The 20,941-nt window shown below is 43.6% G+C and overlaps 1 protein-coding gene across 2 annotated transcripts in view; it reads left to right on the top strand.

The window, feature by feature from the left end:
- The window catches only part of kidins220a (kinase D-interacting substrate 220a), a 53,479-nt gene that overhangs the window by 16,632 nt on the left and 15,906 nt on the right, over positions 1-20,941 (top strand). Inside the window, exons 18-24 of one of the 2 annotated variants that reach the window (XM_081603021.1) lie at positions 20-205; positions 1,099-1,239; positions 2,492-2,720; positions 2,811-2,872; positions 5,856-6,000; positions 6,834-6,996; positions 20,101-20,279. In XM_081603021.1, coding sequence (XP_081459147.1) covers positions 20-205; positions 1,099-1,239; positions 2,492-2,720; positions 2,811-2,872; positions 5,856-6,000; positions 6,834-6,996; positions 20,101-20,279 — 1,105 coding nt within the window. Of the gene's footprint in view, positions 1-19; positions 206-1,098; positions 1,240-2,491; positions 2,721-2,810; positions 2,903-5,855; positions 6,001-6,833; positions 6,997-20,100; positions 20,280-20,941 lie in introns of both variants that reach the window. The other variant, XM_081603020.1, reaches the window with a different exon arrangement.

Here is a 20,941-nt window from a genome sequence, read left to right as displayed (position 1 = left end):
ATTGCTGTTTTTCCACTAGGTGGACTCTGAAAACCTGACGGTAAACGCAGTGCTGATAGCGATGGCCAGCGTGGTCGGACTGGCCTTGCTCATCAACTTCCGCACCTGGTGGCAGGTGGCCGACTCCGTCCTCAACTCCCAGAGGAAGCGGCTGCATGGCGCCGCCAACAACCTGCACAAGCTGAAGAGCGAAGGGTTTATGAAGGTGAAGACATCAACTGGACCAATTCAACTTTTCTCAAGATAAAAAATTCAGTTTTGCACCAAATTAGCCAGATGAATGTTTTTAGTGTCCAATCATATATATTTGTACCCATAGAAATTCTGTTTGTATTTTTAAAGATGGCCACCGTGGCTTTCTTGGCCAATTGCATTAATGTTTGGTTTCATATTTTGAACCATAGAAAGTCATATATATCTTCTTAATCTTGTGTTTTCTTTTCCTGGTGGACATTTTTCAAAATGGCCGCCATGCTTGTATAGAGAATATATGGTTGCAGTTCAACCAACGCTACTTATTGTCAGTGGTGAGCACAGCTAACCAAAATGTTAGCTTCACTAACCACTAATTTGCTAAATAAGAATCTTAGCTACACTAACACACGTAAGGAAGCTAATGCTAAACTGCTAAGAACAAAAAATTAGCAGAAGCTAATGCTAAACCACTAACTGCATAAAAAATTGTGTAAGCTAACGCTAAACATGTCTAAATATTAGCAGAAGCTAACACTAAGCCACTAAATATACCAAGAAAATAGTGGAAGCTAACGCTAAACATATCTAAACATTAGCAGAAGCTAACACTAAGCCACTAAATATACCAAAAAATGTGTGTAAGCTAATGCTAAATGGCTAAACATATAAAAAATAGGAATAGCTAATTGTTTTAGGTGTTTTAATAAACCTAAATGTATAGCAAAAGCTAATGCTACATAGCTAAACATATTAAAACATTACAGAAGCTAACCCTGCATGGCGGCCATCTTGAAAAACGGCAGTCAGCCTTCAGGTTTTGATGGTTGTGTCGACACTTTAAATATGTCACCATTCAGAAGACCTGAATGGCTCTGAATTAGTTTTTCTCGTGTTTCTCGCCAGGTCCTGAAGCACGAAGTGGAGATGATGTCCAAAATGGCCAAAACGATCGACGGCTTCACCCAGAACCAAACGCGCATGGCGGTCATCATCGACGGGCTGGACGCCTGCGAACAGGACAGAGTTCTGCAGATGCTGGACACGGTGAGCGGCGCCCCCTCTCTGCCGTCCAGTAGCTCGACCTCATTTATAGATCCATCACAAACAGACGTTTATTTAGATGGTTTTTATTGTTCTGGTGGTTTACAGCTAATTAATAAAACCAATGACACAAGCTGAAGTTATGTAATTCACTCATTAATATCCTGAGAAGAAGAGTGCTGTTGGAAAGTTCAGTGCAAGGAAAAACTTAGCTCATCTGCCAAAAGTGCCAATTTGGGACAAGATTTTCACTCATAAATTATAATATTGTTAAATTTGGACATTTTTGTTGCAGCACAGTGTTGGTGAACAGGACTGCCAGCATCTGGTGACTTTTACTCTGAAACCTGCCTGCATTCATTCCTTAAACTGGGCTAAATGCACATCTACAGCCAAGCAGTCTGGAGATTTTTAGCTTTTATTTTAATAACTCAAACATATGAGACCCTTTTTACAAAATGTTTTTCATCTACAATGATTTAACAATCCCATTTTTACAGAAATTACTGTACTTATATATTTTTGCTTAACTGCCAGAGCTCAATCGAACAGGTTAGCCAGACATTTAGTTGCATGAAACGCTGAGATCGACATTAGAAATAAAACATTAAAAGTTTAACATTTTAATGCTGAGCTTGTTGGAGATCATATTTTACTCTAGAAAAACGAAGGAGCAGGTTATTGGGGGGATTTTTACTCCTTTCTTTCCCCCGTCGTGGAAACCGTGTCGGTGCGTTTCAGCTGCAGACGTCATGTGACGCGGCGTGTTTACGGCGGAAATCGCAGCTTTAGGAGCTTTAGGTCCAGAGATTCTGCGCCCTCGTGTTGAGCCTGAAGTTCCTGGTCAGAGTTTAACAAATCATGAATGCATGAAGCTGAAATTGAAGTCCTGTGACTCCCAGACAATGTTGTTTAGTGAGCAGGAAGGAAATCCCCGGCCTCGCGCTGCAGACAGGCGGCTCTCACAGGAGTCATTAGCTTTACGGGCCACAGCTGACTGCTGCCTGATGACATGCAGCTTCTTTTTTATGTTAAGGCTTTAGGTGCATAAAGGTGCCTGACGTCTTTGAAAACGCCGATTAAAATTAGTCAGTTTAATCGGCTGAAACATTCATTTATTTATGAATAAGATGCAGGTGTTGAGACTAAGCGAACAAACAGAAACAAAATGAAATGTGAGAAAGAAGAAAAGTGTAGTTCTTCAGGCGTTTGTGTCAGAAAAATGTTGTATTGATGTTTTTATTTTCTACTTTAGGTGCGGGTTCTCTTCTCGAAGGGTCCGTTCATCTCCATCTTCGCCAGCGACCCTCACATCATCATCAAAGCCATCAACCAGAACCTGAACAGCGTCCTGAGAGACTCCAACATCAACGGTCACGACTACATGAGGAACATCGTCCACCTGCCCGTCTTCCTCAACAGCAGAGGCCTCAGCCGCGCCAAGAAGCTCTGCGTGGCCACGCCCACCAACGGGGAGGCCGACGGTACGCCTAGCAGCAGCTAGCAGCAGCTAGCGGGTTGTTCCTGCAGGTTTGGCTAACTGCCAACCGGTTTCTCTGATTGTTTTCCTTCAGGGTGTCATGACGACGTGGACAGACGGGTGTCTATGATGAGCCTGGCCCAGGATCAAGTCAAGGTTGGCAGCAAGACTGCTCTAAACCGAAGGGTAACACACGCACACAGTCGTGTTTTCGTATCTTGTGGGGATTTTACATTGACCTCCATTCATTTCCTTCATCCTAACCCTCACTCTACCTCACCCTAACCCCAAGTTAATCCACACCTTGGCCCTAAACCTGACCCCTGACCCAAGAGTAGCTGCGGTCCCCACATTGCAGACAGAAACGGGTCCCCACAAGGATATAAAAACCTGGCCCACGCTCACGGCTACATGGCCTATTTGTTAAATTATACTAAATAATAAAAAAGGGAAACAAGTATTTGAAGTGAACTCTTGCTGGTTTCCAGGCTCAGGAGGAGTTGAAGTGACATTTGCTTCATTTTAATTGTTAATGGTGAACATTTTAGGATGGCCTATACAAAACATGCCCATTACATTTTTTGGCACAAAATCATTCTTAGATAATGAGATTTTAGTCAGAATTAAATGTTTTAGGGCGTCTTGTAACTTTCAGTGAGCTGCACCCCCATCAGCCTGACGGTGCTTCACTAAGCAACTGGTGATGGTGGGAGGCATAATTACACACCACACTTTTAAGATTTTTGTTGCTAAAAAATGATGAAAACCACGACTTTGTGTGAAGTTAACCCCTTAAGTACTATATTAAAACTAATGTTTTTTCAAACTGCTCTTGGTTTTATTGGCCGTATTGATATGAAAATGACTGCAGTTGTTTTTGCCTCCCTCTGAAGTCACAGGTCAGGAAACGCAGCTCTATCTGCTCCGTTTCCTGCCGGAGGTGGAGGGTGGGGGTAGCGAAGGCCTGGTGTTGGCTGGCCGGAGGACGGAGGGGACAACATGGACGAGGCGCTCGGTGTGCGGCCAGGTCCTGGTGTAATTGATGTAATGGCTGTTTATCCTTCCTGCTGCGTTGCCACAGCCTAATGACGAGGCCTAGCAGCGGTGGGTCCCTGTGACAAAACACTGGCACCAGGTCTGCTGGCAGGAGGCTAAGTGACTCTGCTGCTTTAGCTGATGCTGCCCTCCCTCCTGTGAGCCTTCCTCCCCCACCCTCGCTGCTCATCGTCACTATTGGCTCTTTGTCTCGGTGTAGAAATCAGCATCTTAGCAGGAGGAAGCCTTTCCTTCAAGTAAGCAAGTAAAAAATTAAACTTATCCACTTATTGCAGCTTTTCCACTTGTGGATAACATTACTTTTTATTATATTTATAGAGAATGCAGTGGTAGCAACTGTAGCTGATCATAATCATTTGCTGTGCTAACACTAAAGTACTAAAGTGGCATTTAGTGGAAGCTAACGCTAACGCGCTAACTTCAGCCATGTTGATGTCCACCATGTTTCAGTCATACAGCATTTGTTAAATCGCCCCAAAGGCCCAAATTTCACCCGTCAGCACAGTTTCTCTTCAGGAAGAGATTCTTAAAGCAGATATTTTGTGGTTTCAGTTTGTAGCTGTTGAGTTTTGCTAACTGCCTGATTCACCTCTATAGGACTTCAGTCAGAAAGCACAGAGGACTCGGTGGATTTCAAACTGTTTACGGTGCAGTGGTGCTTCCTGGGAACAGAATATACATCATTTGCTGCACAGCATCAAGTGTGCATCAACACAGTTATTGAACTTCATTCCACTGAATGTTCACAAAACAGCAAAGCAGATTAGTGCTTTTGAAAGTATCCAGGAAAAGTTCATTTAGCTAAAATGCTAAAGCGCAAAGCTAAAAATCAGCTCTGTCATTAGCAGACTAGTGGAAATGTGCACTGCACTTTTTCTGTGTGCAAACCTGCTGCTTCCTCTTTTCAAATCACAAAAATAAGCTGTTCCGCGTACCGAGGCGCACGCTGCCGCCCGTACGGTTAGCCGTTCCCGGCTCTGACCTAGCGGTGGCCATATGCTGCGCCGCTCTGAGAAACGGGTCATGGGACTGGTGTTAGAACTTCAAAGTGAACCAAAAGGCTGGCGCTGGCTCCGGACCACGACAGCTGTCTGGTTTCAACACAGATGTCTGCAGTGGATCTGTGTCAGGAGCAGAGCCTGTGTGTCGTGACTCTTCTCCAGCGGTCAGTGGTTCGTAAATTTACGGATAAATCTCTGTTGTTCCAACTGGGAGACTCCGTTCAAACCTGTTTCCACTGGGTTGGCGTCGCAGCCATCTTCACAGCTTGTTTACAGCGTTTTGTGTCGTGTTTGACTAAAATTTAAACTGGTTTGATGATTTGAAACATAATGTCTGTTTCAAAACACACTTTACCATGGAATGTCTCAGGCCCTCAGCATCATAATGCCACCACCTTGGTTTTGGAGGAGATAAACTGGACTAACTTCAGGTTTTGTGGCTGAACCATTTCATGTTTGGTAGTTATTCCCTTTTGATTTGGATGCAGTGCAGCTGGAAGGATTTACACTCTTACTTTTTTTTTACTTACAGGAGGTTGTAGTGCGTAACCGTGGCAACAAGGTGTCGTTTTTACAACTGACTGGCATCTGGAAAGTTCAATAATACCTGAACTTTGACCTAGAGGAGCTGAGAGGGAGGCTGCAGAGCAGCACCATCTGCCTGTATCCCCTACTCGTTCTGACCACACCCCCTCCGCTCATCCCCGCATGTGACCACGCCCCTCAGTCTATTGACTCCGCCCATTTTGGTTGAACTTTTTAAACATTTTTAAAAGCAAATATTAGCAGAGTTTGCTAGCAACTGATGTTATTTTCCAGGACATGTTTCTGTTAGCATGTCATGCTGTCACACAGCAGCATTCTGCAGTCAGAGGCCTCTCCAGATGTGTTGCGAGACTGGCTGCTAGTGGAGATTCTTCCTCCCCACAGCATCACCGTCCACGATTGTTTTAAGATAATCGGACAGTATTTAGTAGATTAAAATTCTTAATTGAATTTGATCTGAGAAACGATGAGTCTCAGTTTGTTCTGAAAACTGCTTGTGAATCGGGAACGCTTCGTTCTGTTGCGGTTTGGTCCAGGACACGTACCGGCGGCGGCAGAGGCAGAGGACCCTGACCAGGCAGATGTCGTTCGACCTGACCAAGCTGCTGGTGACGGAGGACTGGTTCTGTGACATCAGCCCCCAGACCATGAGGCGGCTGCTCAACATCGTCTCCATCACAGGTCAGGCAGGGAAACGAGCAACTCTCTAAGATCTGAGTTTATTTGTCCGCAGCTCAGACACCATAAAATATATACTTTATAACTTTTTGACATGACAGAGTGTTAGGAGCCATGGTTAGAAAATTACGAGAATAAAGTCGAGATAATATCGGAATAAAGTTTTATTTTACTACAATATTATGATTATTACAATGTTTTTATCTAGCAAATAAATTTTGCTTTACTAAATAAAACTATTAGTGATATTACAGCTTTATCCTGATATTACTTACATTTTTTGTAATATTTTGACCTAATACTCATAATAATGTGCAGCAAAAAGCCCAGTGTTAATTTAACTCTTTCAGTGTTTATATAGTCCACACTCTTCAAAGTGTTAATATCAACTGTGTGGGAGTTAACAGTATAATTCAGAGTATAAGGCCAGTATTGATTTAACTCCCACAGAGTTGATATTAACACTTTTTCAGTGTTTATATAGTTCACACTCTTCAGAGTTAAATTAACACTGGGCTTTTTGCTGTGTGACTTTATTCTCCTATTATTTTGACTTTATAATCTCTGATCTCTGGCTGCGTCAGTTGGATACGCTAACTGAAAGGATGCAAAACGAAAAGCGAAATCAAAGTCATCCTTCAAAAAGCAGCTAACTGATGCTAGCGCTACTAGAACAGATGAATAGTATTCATCTAAAGACAGGAAGTTATAATACTCAGCTCAAAAAGCTTCAATCTGAAGTTTATCTGTTTTGTAAAAACCCCAAACGGTAAATGTTAGAGTTTGGATGAAATGCATAGCAGAGTGAACGGTGACCTTTGACCCGACGCTGACAGGTCGCCTGCTGCGCGCCCATCAGATCATCTTTAACTGGGACCGCCTGGCGTCGTGGATCCACCTGACGGAGGAGTGGCCGTACAGAACGTCGTGGATCATCCTGTTCCTGGAGGAGGCCGAGGCCGTGTCGGATCAGGTCACACTCAAGACCATCTACGAGAGGTAACTCAACCGGCTCCGTTTTACAGTGCAGCTGAGAAATACTACGACTTATCGGGCGGTGGGAAAGTTTATTTAATTCAGAACCTTTTTCTGCTGCAAAATAATGGAATAAATCGCCATATTAGCTCAACAAAAGCAATTTTTATTGTTTTTAATCTGTTTAAATCGTAATATAAAGATGTTCTGTTAGTTTTATGACTTTATTATTGTGATATGGCGACTTCATTGTCTTTTGTTACAACTCATTTTAGCACAACTTGAACACAACAACAGGTTTTTCCAGCATCCAATCGATTAGAAGCAGAAATTAAACCCAGTGGGAAGAAAGAAGCGACTTTATTGCTGTTGTTTAAAGATGTGCGTCAGATTTACAGGCGTACCAGAAACGCAACACAAAGGTTCCAGCTTGAGTCTGAAAATAAAAAAATTACAACAACAAAAAAATTCAAATTCGAAATGTTTATGGGGATTTCTGAGATAAATCAGAGCAAAGAGGTGAGTGTTTGAAGTGGGAGGAGATTAATGCGCGGTGTTTATTTTCTCTTCTCTTAGAAATATAAAATCTAAAAAAGTGAGGCAATTTTTTATTTTCAGTTAGAAAATGAGCAGATTTGATTTGTTCTTGTATTGATTTTTGTTCAATATTTGAAACCCCAGTGGAAAACATTTGAGTTTGTGGCTGAAATGTTAAACTTTCCAAGTTTTTCTGCTGCTTTTCTTATTTTTCCTCTCCTGCTGAATTCCACCAGTAATCCAGTAAATTCAGTGTGAATTTATGAATCCAGTCTGATTTCTTGTTGGCGAACGCAACCAGCAGGTGGCAGTAGTGGACTTTGTTTTCTCCGTCGCTTTAGTCAGAAGGCCTCTGCTAATTGGCAGCTTCTGTAATTGATCACATCGTTTAAGGCAACATTTAAGGAATGTGGAGGGATAACTCTGCGCACATGCTCAGTTCGACTTCCTGTTCCTGCCAGGTCAGCGGGGCTTTTTTTAGGCCGGCCGGCTGCGGACGGGGGCAGCCCGAGTCTCTGGGTTTAGGAGCTGCTGTGCATCAATCTCTGGCCTTTAAAGGTCGCGCTCTGTCACAATACACTAGCGCCCACGACTCCTGCGGCGGGGATGTGTCACAGACCGTTACTGTCAGCGCCGCTCCATCCCCCCGCCTCCAGCCAAATGAGTTCCATCCGCAGAAACGCAGATTAAACTCTGGAATATCTGAATCTGAGCGAGATCTGTAGCTGCAGCGGCAACAAGAGTCCGGTTTGTGTTTATCTCCCTCTGTTCGGCTGTGGAAGGAGCCGACTTAATGATGATGACAGGAAATCTCAAACAGGCTAAACACAACGCCTTGTCTGCCGGCTTTATCTCCAGCAGCGATCTTCCGCTGATAAGACTCAGGCTTCTGTCCGAGGAGCTTTTTATGCCTCTTCCTCTTTCTCTGGATCACTTTCAGTCACTTTTCTCCTCTTCCTGTCGCCAAATTACATCTACACAAACTCACTGCTGTAATTTTGTTTTTAAAATGCTTGTTTTGTGTCCTGAGTGTGATGTTTTCACCGTTTCTAGCAGCAGCACCCCCCCCTGAGCGCTACTAAGTGAATATATTAGTGGTGAAGTGAACGCGGGGGTGAGTCAGCCCCCTTATAGGTCAACTGTCGCCCTGCATCTCAGTCACAAGGCAACACGCTCCTCTCTCCTCCTTCCAGATCCTACTGCTCAGCTGCACCCACATTACGAGAAACATGTTTCGCTTCTCATCTGAAAACGGATAAATAACGACTTTATTACAGCCGGTTTGATCGTTTTGTGAGTTTCTTCCGCTGTTTCTCAATGTGATCCGTCCAGAAACGTTTTCTGACCACACAAGGCAATAAGAGCGCAGAGCGAAATCCCATCCTGGGAGCAGGGCCGCACAGCCTCCCTAATCTGATGGAGAATGTGTAATCTGTTATTAACCTGAGCGATTTCTCTCAGTAATGGTACGACTGTTGGACACTGTCCAGAGAAACGGGAGGCAGCGAAGAGAAACGGCTTCTTCCAGTCTGGAAAAACACTTAAATTATTTTAAACAGGAGGTATTATGTGTTTTCCAGGCACAAAATACCATTTTACAGCATAAAAAATGTTATTAAAATGCTACATTTATCAAATACGGCTTAAAATAAATTTGACTTCCTGATTTAACGCCTTAAAATGGGCCTCTGTGTCTTTAAGAAGCTCCGCCTCCAGGAAGTCGTCCCAACATGGCTCCTCTGTTAACCCTCTGACAGAGATGCAGAGAAGTGTCTCCTATAATGATCTAATTGCTGCTGGCTAGTCTGAAGGAGCTCAGTGGGGGAGGAGCTACAGATCGGAGGCGGGGCTAGGTCCAACCGGGCTATTTGAATGGTTGCCATGGCGATTAAAGGATTCCTCAAACATGAAAGAATGAAAGCAACACTCCAGGTTTGTTTTTGATGAGCTAATAACATAATAACATGATTTAAAGCTAAAAATAAGTAAATTTTAAAGCATACTGCCCCGTTAAGACCATAAACTCTCTTTGTAAATGTAGCGTAGCGCACAATTCAAGCAAAAAGATTCGATCCCACAGAGTCTGACAGGATTTAATATCAAGTTTTAGGATATTTAATATTTTCAACGGGTTGGCCTAATTAAATCCTGATTAGGACTCGACTCAGGGAGAGGAGTCGTCATGAGGGCCTGATCGACCAATCAGAAGCAGATTTATGGATAACGGGATTTGCATATTAGCCAACATACTGTGTCATTATCGGAGCTTTAAATAAAATCCTCTGAATACCTCATATCAATATTCGCTGTAACTAACCACTGATTGCATAAAACTTTCTTAATTTCTGGCAGATGAATCGTATATTTACAGGCATTTAGAAAATGCTTGTTTTGAGCATAAATGGGTGAAATCTGTTCATTTACCTGAGAAATGAACCATTTTTCCCGTTTTGTAGCTGGTAATTAAAGTGAAGCACTCAAAGCATCACCGTCCTGGATTTTTATTGCTTTCCTCTCACGCTCGTCTCTTGTGAAGAGTCGGTTTTGCTTTATTTCAGCAGCCATTGGACGACTAATGGCCATAGCTAACGGCTCTTTGCTCTTTATGGGTATTGATTTAGCCATTCCCAAAGACCGTTAACTGCCATCGTCTCTTATCCTTGTTTAGTTGATGTTGTTTAGAGTCGTTACGTCAGTTTATTAGCGACTCTTCTGTAGAGGAACGTGAGGAGAACACATTAAACATGCTGCTGATTAAAACAATCAGCCTCTTTTCGTTCATCTGAAGCAAAACGTAAAAATATCCAAACCTCTTAACATTCAGCATTTTGTTGTATTTAAACTACAAACTTCCAGGTGTTGACAGGTCTTTACAAACAGAAATTATAAATGTGGATTGGATGGAGCACTTCTGGTAATGTGCTAATAGCTAAGCTATTTGTTTTGTTTAGCGCTTTAGCATTTATGCTAACTTTGAAAACATTTAGATCTTCCAGACAGGTTATAAAATGCTAATTTACGTGGCTTTTGTGTAAACTTTCATCAGAATAAAGTTCGACATTTGTGTTGAAGTTTTGATCATTGACTATGGACGTTTATATTGATGCTCTTATTTTGAAGTCTGTTTACGCAGCTGTTCCATTTCCTTTCCTCGCTTTCTCTCTGTTTCCCCAAGAACTTTATTTCACATTTAAAAAACGTACAGAAGCAAAATAAGACACTGACAGCAGAGAACAAGATATAAACATAAACCTTCATAATTTCAGGTTATTATAGATTATGTAAATTAGCCCCTAACCAAAAACGACCAATCAGAGCCAGGAGGCGGGTTTTAGCATTGGCACATTTACTCGCTGCTAAATGTGCTAACGGCGGAGAAACAAGTTACTGTTACCAAACAGCTGTTTGTTGGTGGCCATGCTAACTAGCCTTAGCATTCAGGAAAGGCTGTGCTAGCTTCAGCATAGCGGAGAACAAAGGGGGGAGTGATTGACAGCGCTAAGACCCGCCTCCTGGCCCTGATTGGTTGTTTCTAGTTGGCACTGGGAGACGGCAGAGGAGCAGATTAATTGTCTCAAATATGTATTTGTATATGTGTTTTATATATTTATAAAAGTTACATACTGCAGCTTTAAGGATTCTGAAGTAGAAACTGTTTAAATTAATTTGCCGTTTTGCGTTTGTCACATGGAGTTCTGATAAAACGCTTAAATTAAAATCAGCAGATAAAACACATAATTAAATAACGCTTTGAAAAGTTAATCTGCTTCTGTGTCCGGTTCCGAGTGGAGCCGTTTGGACATGGCGATGTGCGAGGGCGGGTTTAGTCAGACCGTCAGTGGGAGTTTATTCCTGGAAGCCCAGATCCAAATTCAGCTCTACAAAAAGTGTCACTGGTCCGCTGAGCAGGTTCCTGCGCCGCTCTGACATCTGGTGCCCCGTCGGTGCCAGGATGCACCCGCTGCACTGCGGACGGCGGTTCTGGTGCCGCAGCCGAGCCTCCCGCTCGGCACACACCCACGCCTTCACACACACACACACACACACCTGAAGCCGCGCCTTCCTCTTGAGTCCGAAGCTCAGCGCTAACTGTGCTACTCTGTTACGTTTTGCACACATGCGAATGAGCTCTTGCAGCATATGTCGCCTCCAACTCCTCAGAGAGTCGGAGTAATTAATCAGAGCCGAGACGCGGGCCGCGTTCAGCAAACACACCGATTCTCATGGAGCGGTTAGCAGAATCAAGCTTGGAGTTGCTTCCATCGAAAAATCGGCTCCGATGGCCCAAAACGACGATCAGATCTAAAAACTCTGAAAACTGACTGAATATGAACTCCTGCAATTCACTGTTAATTATCCTAAACCCCATTGCTAATGCTGAGGAATTAAAACGACACTCTGTAACCAGGATTACTTTAATTGGCACAATTAGTGTGATTTCATTACCTCCTGCAGTAGAAAGGCTATTCCAAAGCAAGCGCTGCTTATTTCCTCTATGTGGAGGCCTTTAATAAGCTTTTCAGTATCTGCTGCTAATGCTAATGGGAACTTATAAACTTTTTCTCCCTCACATCAAAAGTTTTTCATCACCTGATCCACTGCAGTGGTGGGCACACTTATGCTAATGCGCTAACAGCAGCTAATTTTTGTTTAGAAAAATACAACAGTTACATCAACAACTAGGGTTGAACACATTCAGCAAAATTTCACACATGAATTGTTTTGTGAGCCTCCTCACATACACTTCTTAAATTTAGCACTTTAGCGTTAGCTTAGTGTTAGCATAACAAATGTTTTTGATTAGCGGTTTGGGATTAGTTCAGCTGACCTTCTAGTTAGCAGTGCTAACCACTAGTCCACTCCAAACCTCACTGTGTTTGAATGGGACTCTACTAGGGCTGAAACGATTCCTCGAGTGATTCGAGTACCTCGATTATTAAAATTCCTCGAGGAAAATTGACCTGCCTCGAAGCTTCGTTAATTTATGTTTTATCATTTAGCGCACCGTGTTTCAGCCGGAACATTATTTGCGTTGCGCGGAGCTCTGACTTCCGCCTCTGAGTTGTTGACGGAAGCTACGTGTTAGCGGCATAACGTCCAATCTTCAAGTTCGGCCCGCGGGGATTTTACTGATTGGTGATGATTCCGGGTTTTCATCGTTTTTGTGGGACCAATAAACATCGTTAAAATGACCGGCGCGATGCCGGGAGTCCGGCAGCCTTTCTGCTCCGGAGCTGCTGGTTGAACGGCGGGAAGAAGCTGAGGAGGATTTCTACAGGTGAGCGGAGAGACTGAACACGGCGGGCGGCTGAGGGTTGATGCTTACAGGGTAAGATAAGAGCAGCTTTACGGACGAACCGCACAATAAACTTATATCATCCCGGTCTGAACAAACGGGAGGCGGAACATGGCTGGTAGATGAGTTTCTGAACGGAGGAGCCGTAAATATCCCGTGTTGCTCCCCCGGTCTACAAAACAGTAACTGGTAGGGAAGCTCAAAGGTGGAAAAAATAGACTGATGTTGATATCCGATAGCAACACTGGTGTTATGGAAGATTTACCAATATTTTATTTCATAATTGTTTTTATCCGATTACTCGATTAATCGTAAGAAAAATCTATAGATTACTCGATTACTAAAATAATCGTTTACAACAGCCCTAGACTCTACACAGAGTTCTGTTAGAACTTTGCCATGAGCCTTATGTAAACGCCAAACGCTGTCTGGACGCACCTGTTGTGTGAGGCATGGCAGCGGCAGCATCATGCTCTGGGGGTGCCTCCCTTCAGCTGAGGCAGGGAAGCTTAATACAGAATAATCCTGGAAGAAAAAATCTGATTGGGGTCTTCCATGACTCTCTGTAGGTAAGCATTGATTTACTAGAATGTCCTAGTCAAAGTCCAGACCTAAATAGAATTTAGGATCTGTGGAAAGACTTGATAATCTGACGGAGCTTGAGCTGTTTTTCCAGGGAAGAATTGGCTTTTAGTGATGCAAAGTGTCTGATTTATGGAGGTAAAAACAAATGCACGCCGCACTTTTCAGAGTTTATTAATGGAAATGTTAAAAACCATGTGAAGTTTTTCTCTAACTTACATACAGAAACCATACGAGGGCTTTTGCATGGCAGATACTATTTCAGGATGGATGATACTGCAGCTGAAACAGTTTTCATAAAAATGTGCAAAATTATAATAAATAAGTAAGTTAGCTGTGTCTGAGAGTTCGGTCGCTATCAGGTTGGCTGAGCGACCGCAGACCAAGACGGGAGGAGAACGTGTCGCTCTGTGTGAGAGAAAATGGCATCCAGGAACGAAACAAAGTCTGTGACCAAATACAGGAATAAATTAGACGTTTTCCTTCAACACCGTAGTAATGATTTTTAATCTGTGAGGTAATATTCCTGCTTCTGGTGGGAAATCCCTGCAGGTTTGGTCCCTGAGTTGTTGTTTTGTTTTTGTCGCCCAGGTGAGTCAGCCGTGAATCAGCCTCAGCGGTTCTGACACCAATTATTCCCCGCTGAGCTGCTTATAATGTAAAAACAGCAAAAAAACAGGCAGAGGCAGTTTGTACAGGTGACACAGGAGGAGGTGTGTTTTCTCATTGTGTGTGTGTGTGTGTGTGTGTGTGTGTGTGTGTGTGTGTGTGTGTGTGTGTGTGTGTGGAGGATGGAAAGAATGTCATTCTTTGGTAGAAAATCCGTTTTATTTCTGCCTGTAAGCCAAGGCTGAGGGATTAGCTTAACTGGCCTAAACGAGAGAAGTCCAGGCGTAAAGAACCTCGGCTCCCTGTTGGATCACTAAATAATGAGGAGAAGAAGAAGAAGAAGCTCCTGTGTGTCCAGATCCAGGTTCTGCTCAGATTATCAGCAGAGATGCTTCCTCCTTTCGTTTATCTTCAAACTGAATTAAAGAAGCTCCTCATCTTCGCCGTCGTCTTCCTCTCCTGTCCAGGGCTGAGAAATGAATTTGCTCTAAAGGTCACAGGACCAACCATCTGGGTCAGCTGTGATCTGATTGGCTGAGACTCTTCTTCACATGTCAGATGCAGTTTATTCATAGTATTGAGCTGCACTTATTTAAAGGGGCGGCTACTGTGAGCTTCTTATAAAGATGTTGGTCTGTAGAGAAGAAAACATCAAAAACGTACAACGCTCTGCTCCATCGGCACTTTAGATGTCCCGCCAAAATAAGAGTCTCTGCTCTGTAATTCTGTTTCAGTGAGAGCTGCAGATAGCGATTATTTTAGTTATCGAGTTACAGAATCTGCATGTTTTTCATCTGGTTTAGGTGAAAAATCTAAAAATGCCATTCCTAACGCTGAGGAATCAAGACGACTGTTTAACCAGGATTACTTAAATTGGCAATCCAATAAAAATACTCTTTTATTGATGTTAAAAATATGGAAATAAACACATAATGAAGCTCTTTTTAAAGAAGAAATTTTAAATTTTATTGCTTAAAATGCAACAAAGGATTTATCCTCCAGTGAACTAAATTAGCTGACAATTATTCCAATAATCCCAGTTAATCTGTTTAATCTTTTCACCCTGATCATTTAAGTTTTTCCGTCTGGTTCTCTTTCTGGTGGCCCGTTCTTGGCTGTAAACTCTCCGTGCTTCGTATTTGTTTTACGACACATGCATCGGTTCAGCCTGAATATGTGAATCTGCAGCGGTCGCATCCGTCACTGACTGGCCGAAGAATTTATTCCACACGTAAAACCCACCGCTGCATATCTGTCTGCGCTTATCCGAGCGTCACATGACCAAACAGCCACATGTGTAGATCTGGACTTTATGAACCGGTTAATGTCACGACGAACAAACACTGCTGAGTTCTGCGGACGCCTTAAACTCCTCCGTTGTACAGAAAATCTACCGCTGGAGGTTTTGCTGCTTTGCTGCTGGTCCAGAATGAGGTCCTGCCTCTTTAAGGGCCCCATTTCGCTGCTACACATGAGTTTAATCAGGATTTCAGGGAGCCAGCGAGTCTTGATCCTCTCTCCCTGAATGGCTGGGTTTTATCAGCGTGGTGTGTTTCCTATTAGGCTGCTTGTCTTTGCGGTTTGCGTTGGAGATGCAAAGGTCCGGTTCGGTATGAGAGTTTTATTTACTGGACCAGAGTTTGCCCCGAATTTCCGTGGAAAGCAGACGTTGCTATGAAAACTCAGGAAAAGAGTGAGAGAAGTGTGTCCGCAGAACTTTGGAGCATTTGATTTAAATCAAAGTGATATGCTTGGCTTTTAAAGGAGACCTACTGTACAAATTCACATTTAGCATGTTTTGGGTTTCTACTGCTTCTAAAAACACACCAAGCGTTGGAAAAAAAAACACGCTGCCTTTTTTCTGGGCAAAATACTAGTTTGTTGTTTCAAAAACCTCCAGAATTTAATGTCACAAATCAGCAGTTGCTGCACCGTTACCTAGCAACCCCAGCAGAGTTCTGCCCGTTACCTAGCAACCCCAGCAGAGTTCCGCCCGTTACCTAGCAACCCCAGCAGAGTTCCGCCCGTTACCTAGCAACCCCAGCAAAGTTCCATCCGTTACCTAGCAACCCCAGCAAAGTTCCGCCCGTTACCTAGCAACCCCAGCAAAGTTCCATCCGTTACCTAGCAACCCCAGCAGAGTTTCATCCGTTACCTAGCAACCCCAGCAGAGTTCTGCCCGTTACCTAGCAACCCCAGCAAAGTTCCATCCGTTACCTAGCAACCCCAGCAGAGTTTCATCCGTTACCTAGCAACCCCAGCAGAGTTCTGCCCGTTACCTAGCAACCCCAGCAGAGTTCCATCCCTTACGTAGCAACCCCAGCAGAAATCCAGTGCGTTTGGTCAGCTGGTTTTACCACTGTATGCGATGTACAGTGGCTTCTGTTTCGTTGTTGACTCACCATCCAGAAACCATTTGCTGCATTCTGGTTGGTTGTGCAGGAGGTGCCACATCTGCTCGGGAGAAACAACTTACCATGACATTGGTAGCCATGCTAACTAGCCTAGCATTCAAGACGGGCTTTGCTGTAGTGAGCAAAAGAGGGAGGGAGGACGAGCAGCGCTGCAGGAGATTGTGATTGACACGGCTAAGCCCCGCCTCCTGGCTCTGATTGGTTGTTTTTACTTATCACTAAAAGAAGGCAGAGAAGCTTGATTTTTTTTTTTTTTCACAGATTATCTGTCTCATATCTCTCAAACATGTAAAGACAATATGAGACAGTGCAGCTTTAAAGTCCGCCGTGTGAACGCAGAGCGATGTTTGAGCTGGAAATGCAGTGAGGAGTTTTCTGTAGAGCCGAGTTAAAGGAAGCGTAATCGGTCACCTGAAAGACGACTCTGACCTTTCATAAAGCGAGAACATTTTGCCTCGGTTGGCGGCGGCCTTGGCAGCGTCCGCTGTAACGGTAACCCTCCACGGCATCGACGCGCAACGTCCACGCGCCGTTTTCACCCAGCCGGACCCCGACGCGGCTCTGACCGGGCGAGGAATGCGGAGGACTCGGGCCTGGTTAATTTCTGCTCCCACACACTCTCCTACCGGCCTGACATTGAAACTCTGGAGCTGCTCAAACACAATGTGCACAGGCGGGCGTCTGTTCTCCTGGCATCTCTCTGTCTTTGTGTCCCTTTATGGAAATGTTTGGCAGGGAGGCCGCCGCTTTGTGGCGTCCGTAAGCACAGAGGGTAGCTGTAAAGCACCATCAAGTGGCACATTCATACTCCGAGCCCGAAGAGCGTACATACGGGATAGATGGATGACTTCTGCTCCTTCCCACTTCTTGCAGTGTGGAGGAGGTTCAGGGAGGAAGAAAGGCTGTGCTTCAGTCAGCTTTGGGACCTATTAGCACTTGGATATGCTCAGAAAGCTCTCAGCGCCACGCCACACACCATGTGCTCGACTGGAGTGCCTATAAGCCGTCAATGGGCCCATTGTACCAAAACCTCCTCAGCTTTCCTGCAGCTCACCTTTCGAAATCAAGACGATTGCTTCCTGGTCCTCCGACCTGAACAACAAGCTTCTTCTTTACCAGCAAAGTGTGAAGCTCTGAAGTTTACATACCCTGGCAGAACATGACAACCCCAATGACTTCAATCAGGTTTAAATGTTGTAATTACTGAGTTGTACTCGGTGACATGAAAAAAACTAATATTTACCTCAGAAATTGTATGTTTTTGTTATATTTTCCACCTTGTTGGGCCGGTATAATCCACTATAATCAGGCAGGTTATAGTGGATTATAATCTATAAACTAATAATTCAAGGCTAATGTTTCTCAAGCTAAACTCAGCTAAACTCCTCAAAGTTTTCATGAACCATTAGACATGAGATATCTATTGAAACATGCTAACGTAGTTGGCTACTGTTCACTGAGCTAGCTAGAGCTAACTCCATAAACTGTAGCTAATGCCATAAACTGTAGCTAACACCATTTTCAGGAGCTAACACCATAAACTGTAGCTAACGCCATGAACTGGAGCTAACACCATTAGTGAGAGCTAACACCATAAACTGTAGCTAACGCCATGAACTGGAGCTAACACCATTAGCGAGAGCTAACACCATAAACTGTAGCTAACGCCATGAACTGGAGCTAACACCATTAGCGAGAGCTAACACCATAAACTGTAGCTAATGCCATTAGCTGGAGCTAACACCATTAGCTGGAGCTAACACCATTAGCTAGAGCTAACACTATAAACTGTAGCTAACGCCATTAGTCAGGAGGGTTGCTGGTTCCTCTCCAGCTAACGTTCTGGGCGAGAGGCGGGGTCACCTGGACAGGTGGCCAGTCTGTTGCAGGGCAACACAGACCATGCACACACACTCACACCTAGGGGCAATTTGGAGAGGCCAGTTAACCTGACAGTCATGTTTTTGGACTGTGGGAGGAAACCGGAGTACCCGGAGAAAACCCATCATGCACAGGGAGAACATGCAAACTCCATGCAGAAAGACCGGGAATCGAACCCAGAACCTTCTTGCTGCAAGGCAACAGTTCAACATTTTTGTTGATGCTTTGGTTACGACCTGTTCAGAGTTCTTCAAGTAGTTAAAGGTTTATATTCATGCTCTTAATTTGAAGTGGCTGAAAACTGTTAAACAAAATAAAACACTAATTTCACCGCTCCTGCATTAGCTCCCACTGTATACCATGTTGGTATTGTGCTTTAGCGTTAGCTTACACCAAAGTCTGTGTTGGTATAGCATTTTAGCATTAGCTCCCACTGTATACCATGTTGGTATTGTGCTTTAGCGTTAGCTTACACCAAAGTCTGTGTTGGTATAGCATTTTAGCATTAGCTCCCACTGTATACCATGTTGGTATTGTGCTTTAGCGTTAGCTTACACCAAAGTCTGTGTTGGTATAGCATTTTAGCATTAGCTCCCACTGTATACCATGTTGGTATTGTGCTTTAGCGTTAGCTTACACCAAAGTCTGTGTTGGTATAGCATTTTAGCATTAGCTCCCACTGTATACCATGTCGGTATTGTGCTTTAGCGTTAGCTTACACCAAAGTCTGTGTTGGTATAGCATTTTAGCATTAGCTCCCACTGTATACCATGTTGGTATTGTGCTTTAGCGTTAGCTTACACCAAAGTCTGTGTTGGTATAGCATTTTAGCATTAGCTCCCACTGTATACCATGTTGGTATTGATTGTGCTTTAGCGTTAGCTTACACCAGTCTGTGTTGGTATAGCATTTTAGCATTAGCTCCCACTGTATACCATGTCGGTATTGTGCTTTAGCGCTAGCTACCTCTACATAGCATGTTGGTTCACATAATGTTTGTGAATAGTGCTTTAGTGTTGGCGTAGTTAGCGGTGCTGGATGCGTTCTGGTCCTGACCTGCTCAGTTTATTGGGACATTCAGAGCCGTCCGACTAAATTCACTTAGCTGATAGTTTTTCCTAACAGCTTGCTGTCTTCTCACCGGATGCTGACCTCATCCTGACTTAAAAGTGGCTCTAATCATCCAATCAAGTGAAAGAAAGACCAGCCTCTGTTCATCCTGGAAGCGGATCAGTGGTGGGGGGGAAAACCCAGCGGAGACTCGTCGATGTTTGGGATGTTTGTGGTGGTGAGTCTCTCCAGAGACGAAGCCTTCGGGTGAAAAACTGAGAGTTCACCTGATTTAATTGTTTTACATTCTTCTAAAACAGGTTCCCGTCTTTAAACTCCAGGCTGTCGTTATTGATATGTGTAGGTTTCCAAACATGGTGTTTACTTATGATAAACATGTTGTTAACCGCAGCAGCCCATCATGACGTGTTTCCGTCTGCTGCTTGCTAAATTACCCTGATTGCCATCTTCTCAGGTTTCCTCCTCTGCTCTGAGAAGATAACATCCCTCCCTCTATCTGTCCCCGAACATCCCCTCTCTTCTGCTATCTCGCCTTCTCTAAATCAGGTTATCTCTCTGCTCTCATGATGATGATGACCGTTGGCATATCTCTTTAATCTCTACATCGCGGCTTCTTATTTCCCCTTTTTCCCCTCTATCAGTTCGTAACACTTTTTGTCATCTGCTACAAACGTAAATGTCTCTTTTAGCCCCAAATTAATGCAGGTAATGTTTTTAACTGCTTTATTTTACATGCAGGATCTCCAAAAACATCCCCACCACCAAGGACGTGGAGCCGCTGCTGGAGATCGACGGAGACATCCGCAGCTTTGAGGTCTTCCTGTCCTCCAGGACGCCCGTCCTCGTCGCCAGAGACGTGGAGACGTTCCTGCCCTGCACCGTCAACCTGGACCCCAAACTCAGGGAGATCATCGCAGGTCTGGATGCTGTCGGATTCACTGGGTCACCAGCCGGGCTCCCACTGAGGCTAATCAGAGAAACCAGTTAAATGTCCTGGACTGTGGGAGGAAACTGGGGAACCCAGAGAGAACCCACACGGACAACGTGCAAACCCAAAACTTTCTGGCAAAGTTTATAGCTAAAAAATAAAACATTTAGGTGACTTCAATTTTTATAAATTAGATTTTTAGAACAACGATTGTTCTGACGATGAATCTGCAAATTTAACCATTTTAAAAACTAATAAATAATTTAATTCCTTTTTTAAATACGATTAAAAAGTTGCCTAAGTTGCAATAATTGCATTCATTTACTGAATATGTAGAAAAAGTTACGTCTGCAGCAGAAATAAAGTAAAATATGAAGCTCAGCTCTTGTCCTTAACCTGTCAATACGGTGAAGAGCTGATCTGATCAATAGTTTTCCAATTAACCAATTAATAACTGGATAGCAAAAGGTGATTATTTTTTATCTGGACCAGGTGAAGCTAAAACCTGCTGGGTAGAACAAAAAGTTTCACCTTAATTTCTGTTTTAAATATGATTTTCTTTAGCATGTTAAAGATTAATTACTCAATTAGTTTATGATCATTCAAATAATCGATTAATCACAATTAATCGTTTCAGCCGTGAGATATAAT

The sequence above is a fragment of the Poecilia reticulata genome, chromosome 22, assembly GCF_904066995.2.
Source record: "Poecilia reticulata chromosome 22, P_reticulata-male-v2, whole genome shotgun sequence".
NCBI lineage: Eukaryota > Metazoa > Chordata > Actinopteri > Cyprinodontiformes > Poeciliidae > Poecilia > Poecilia reticulata.
The sequence above is the reverse complement of the archived record's forward strand: the minus strand, read 5'-3'. Positions and strand labels throughout refer to the sequence as shown.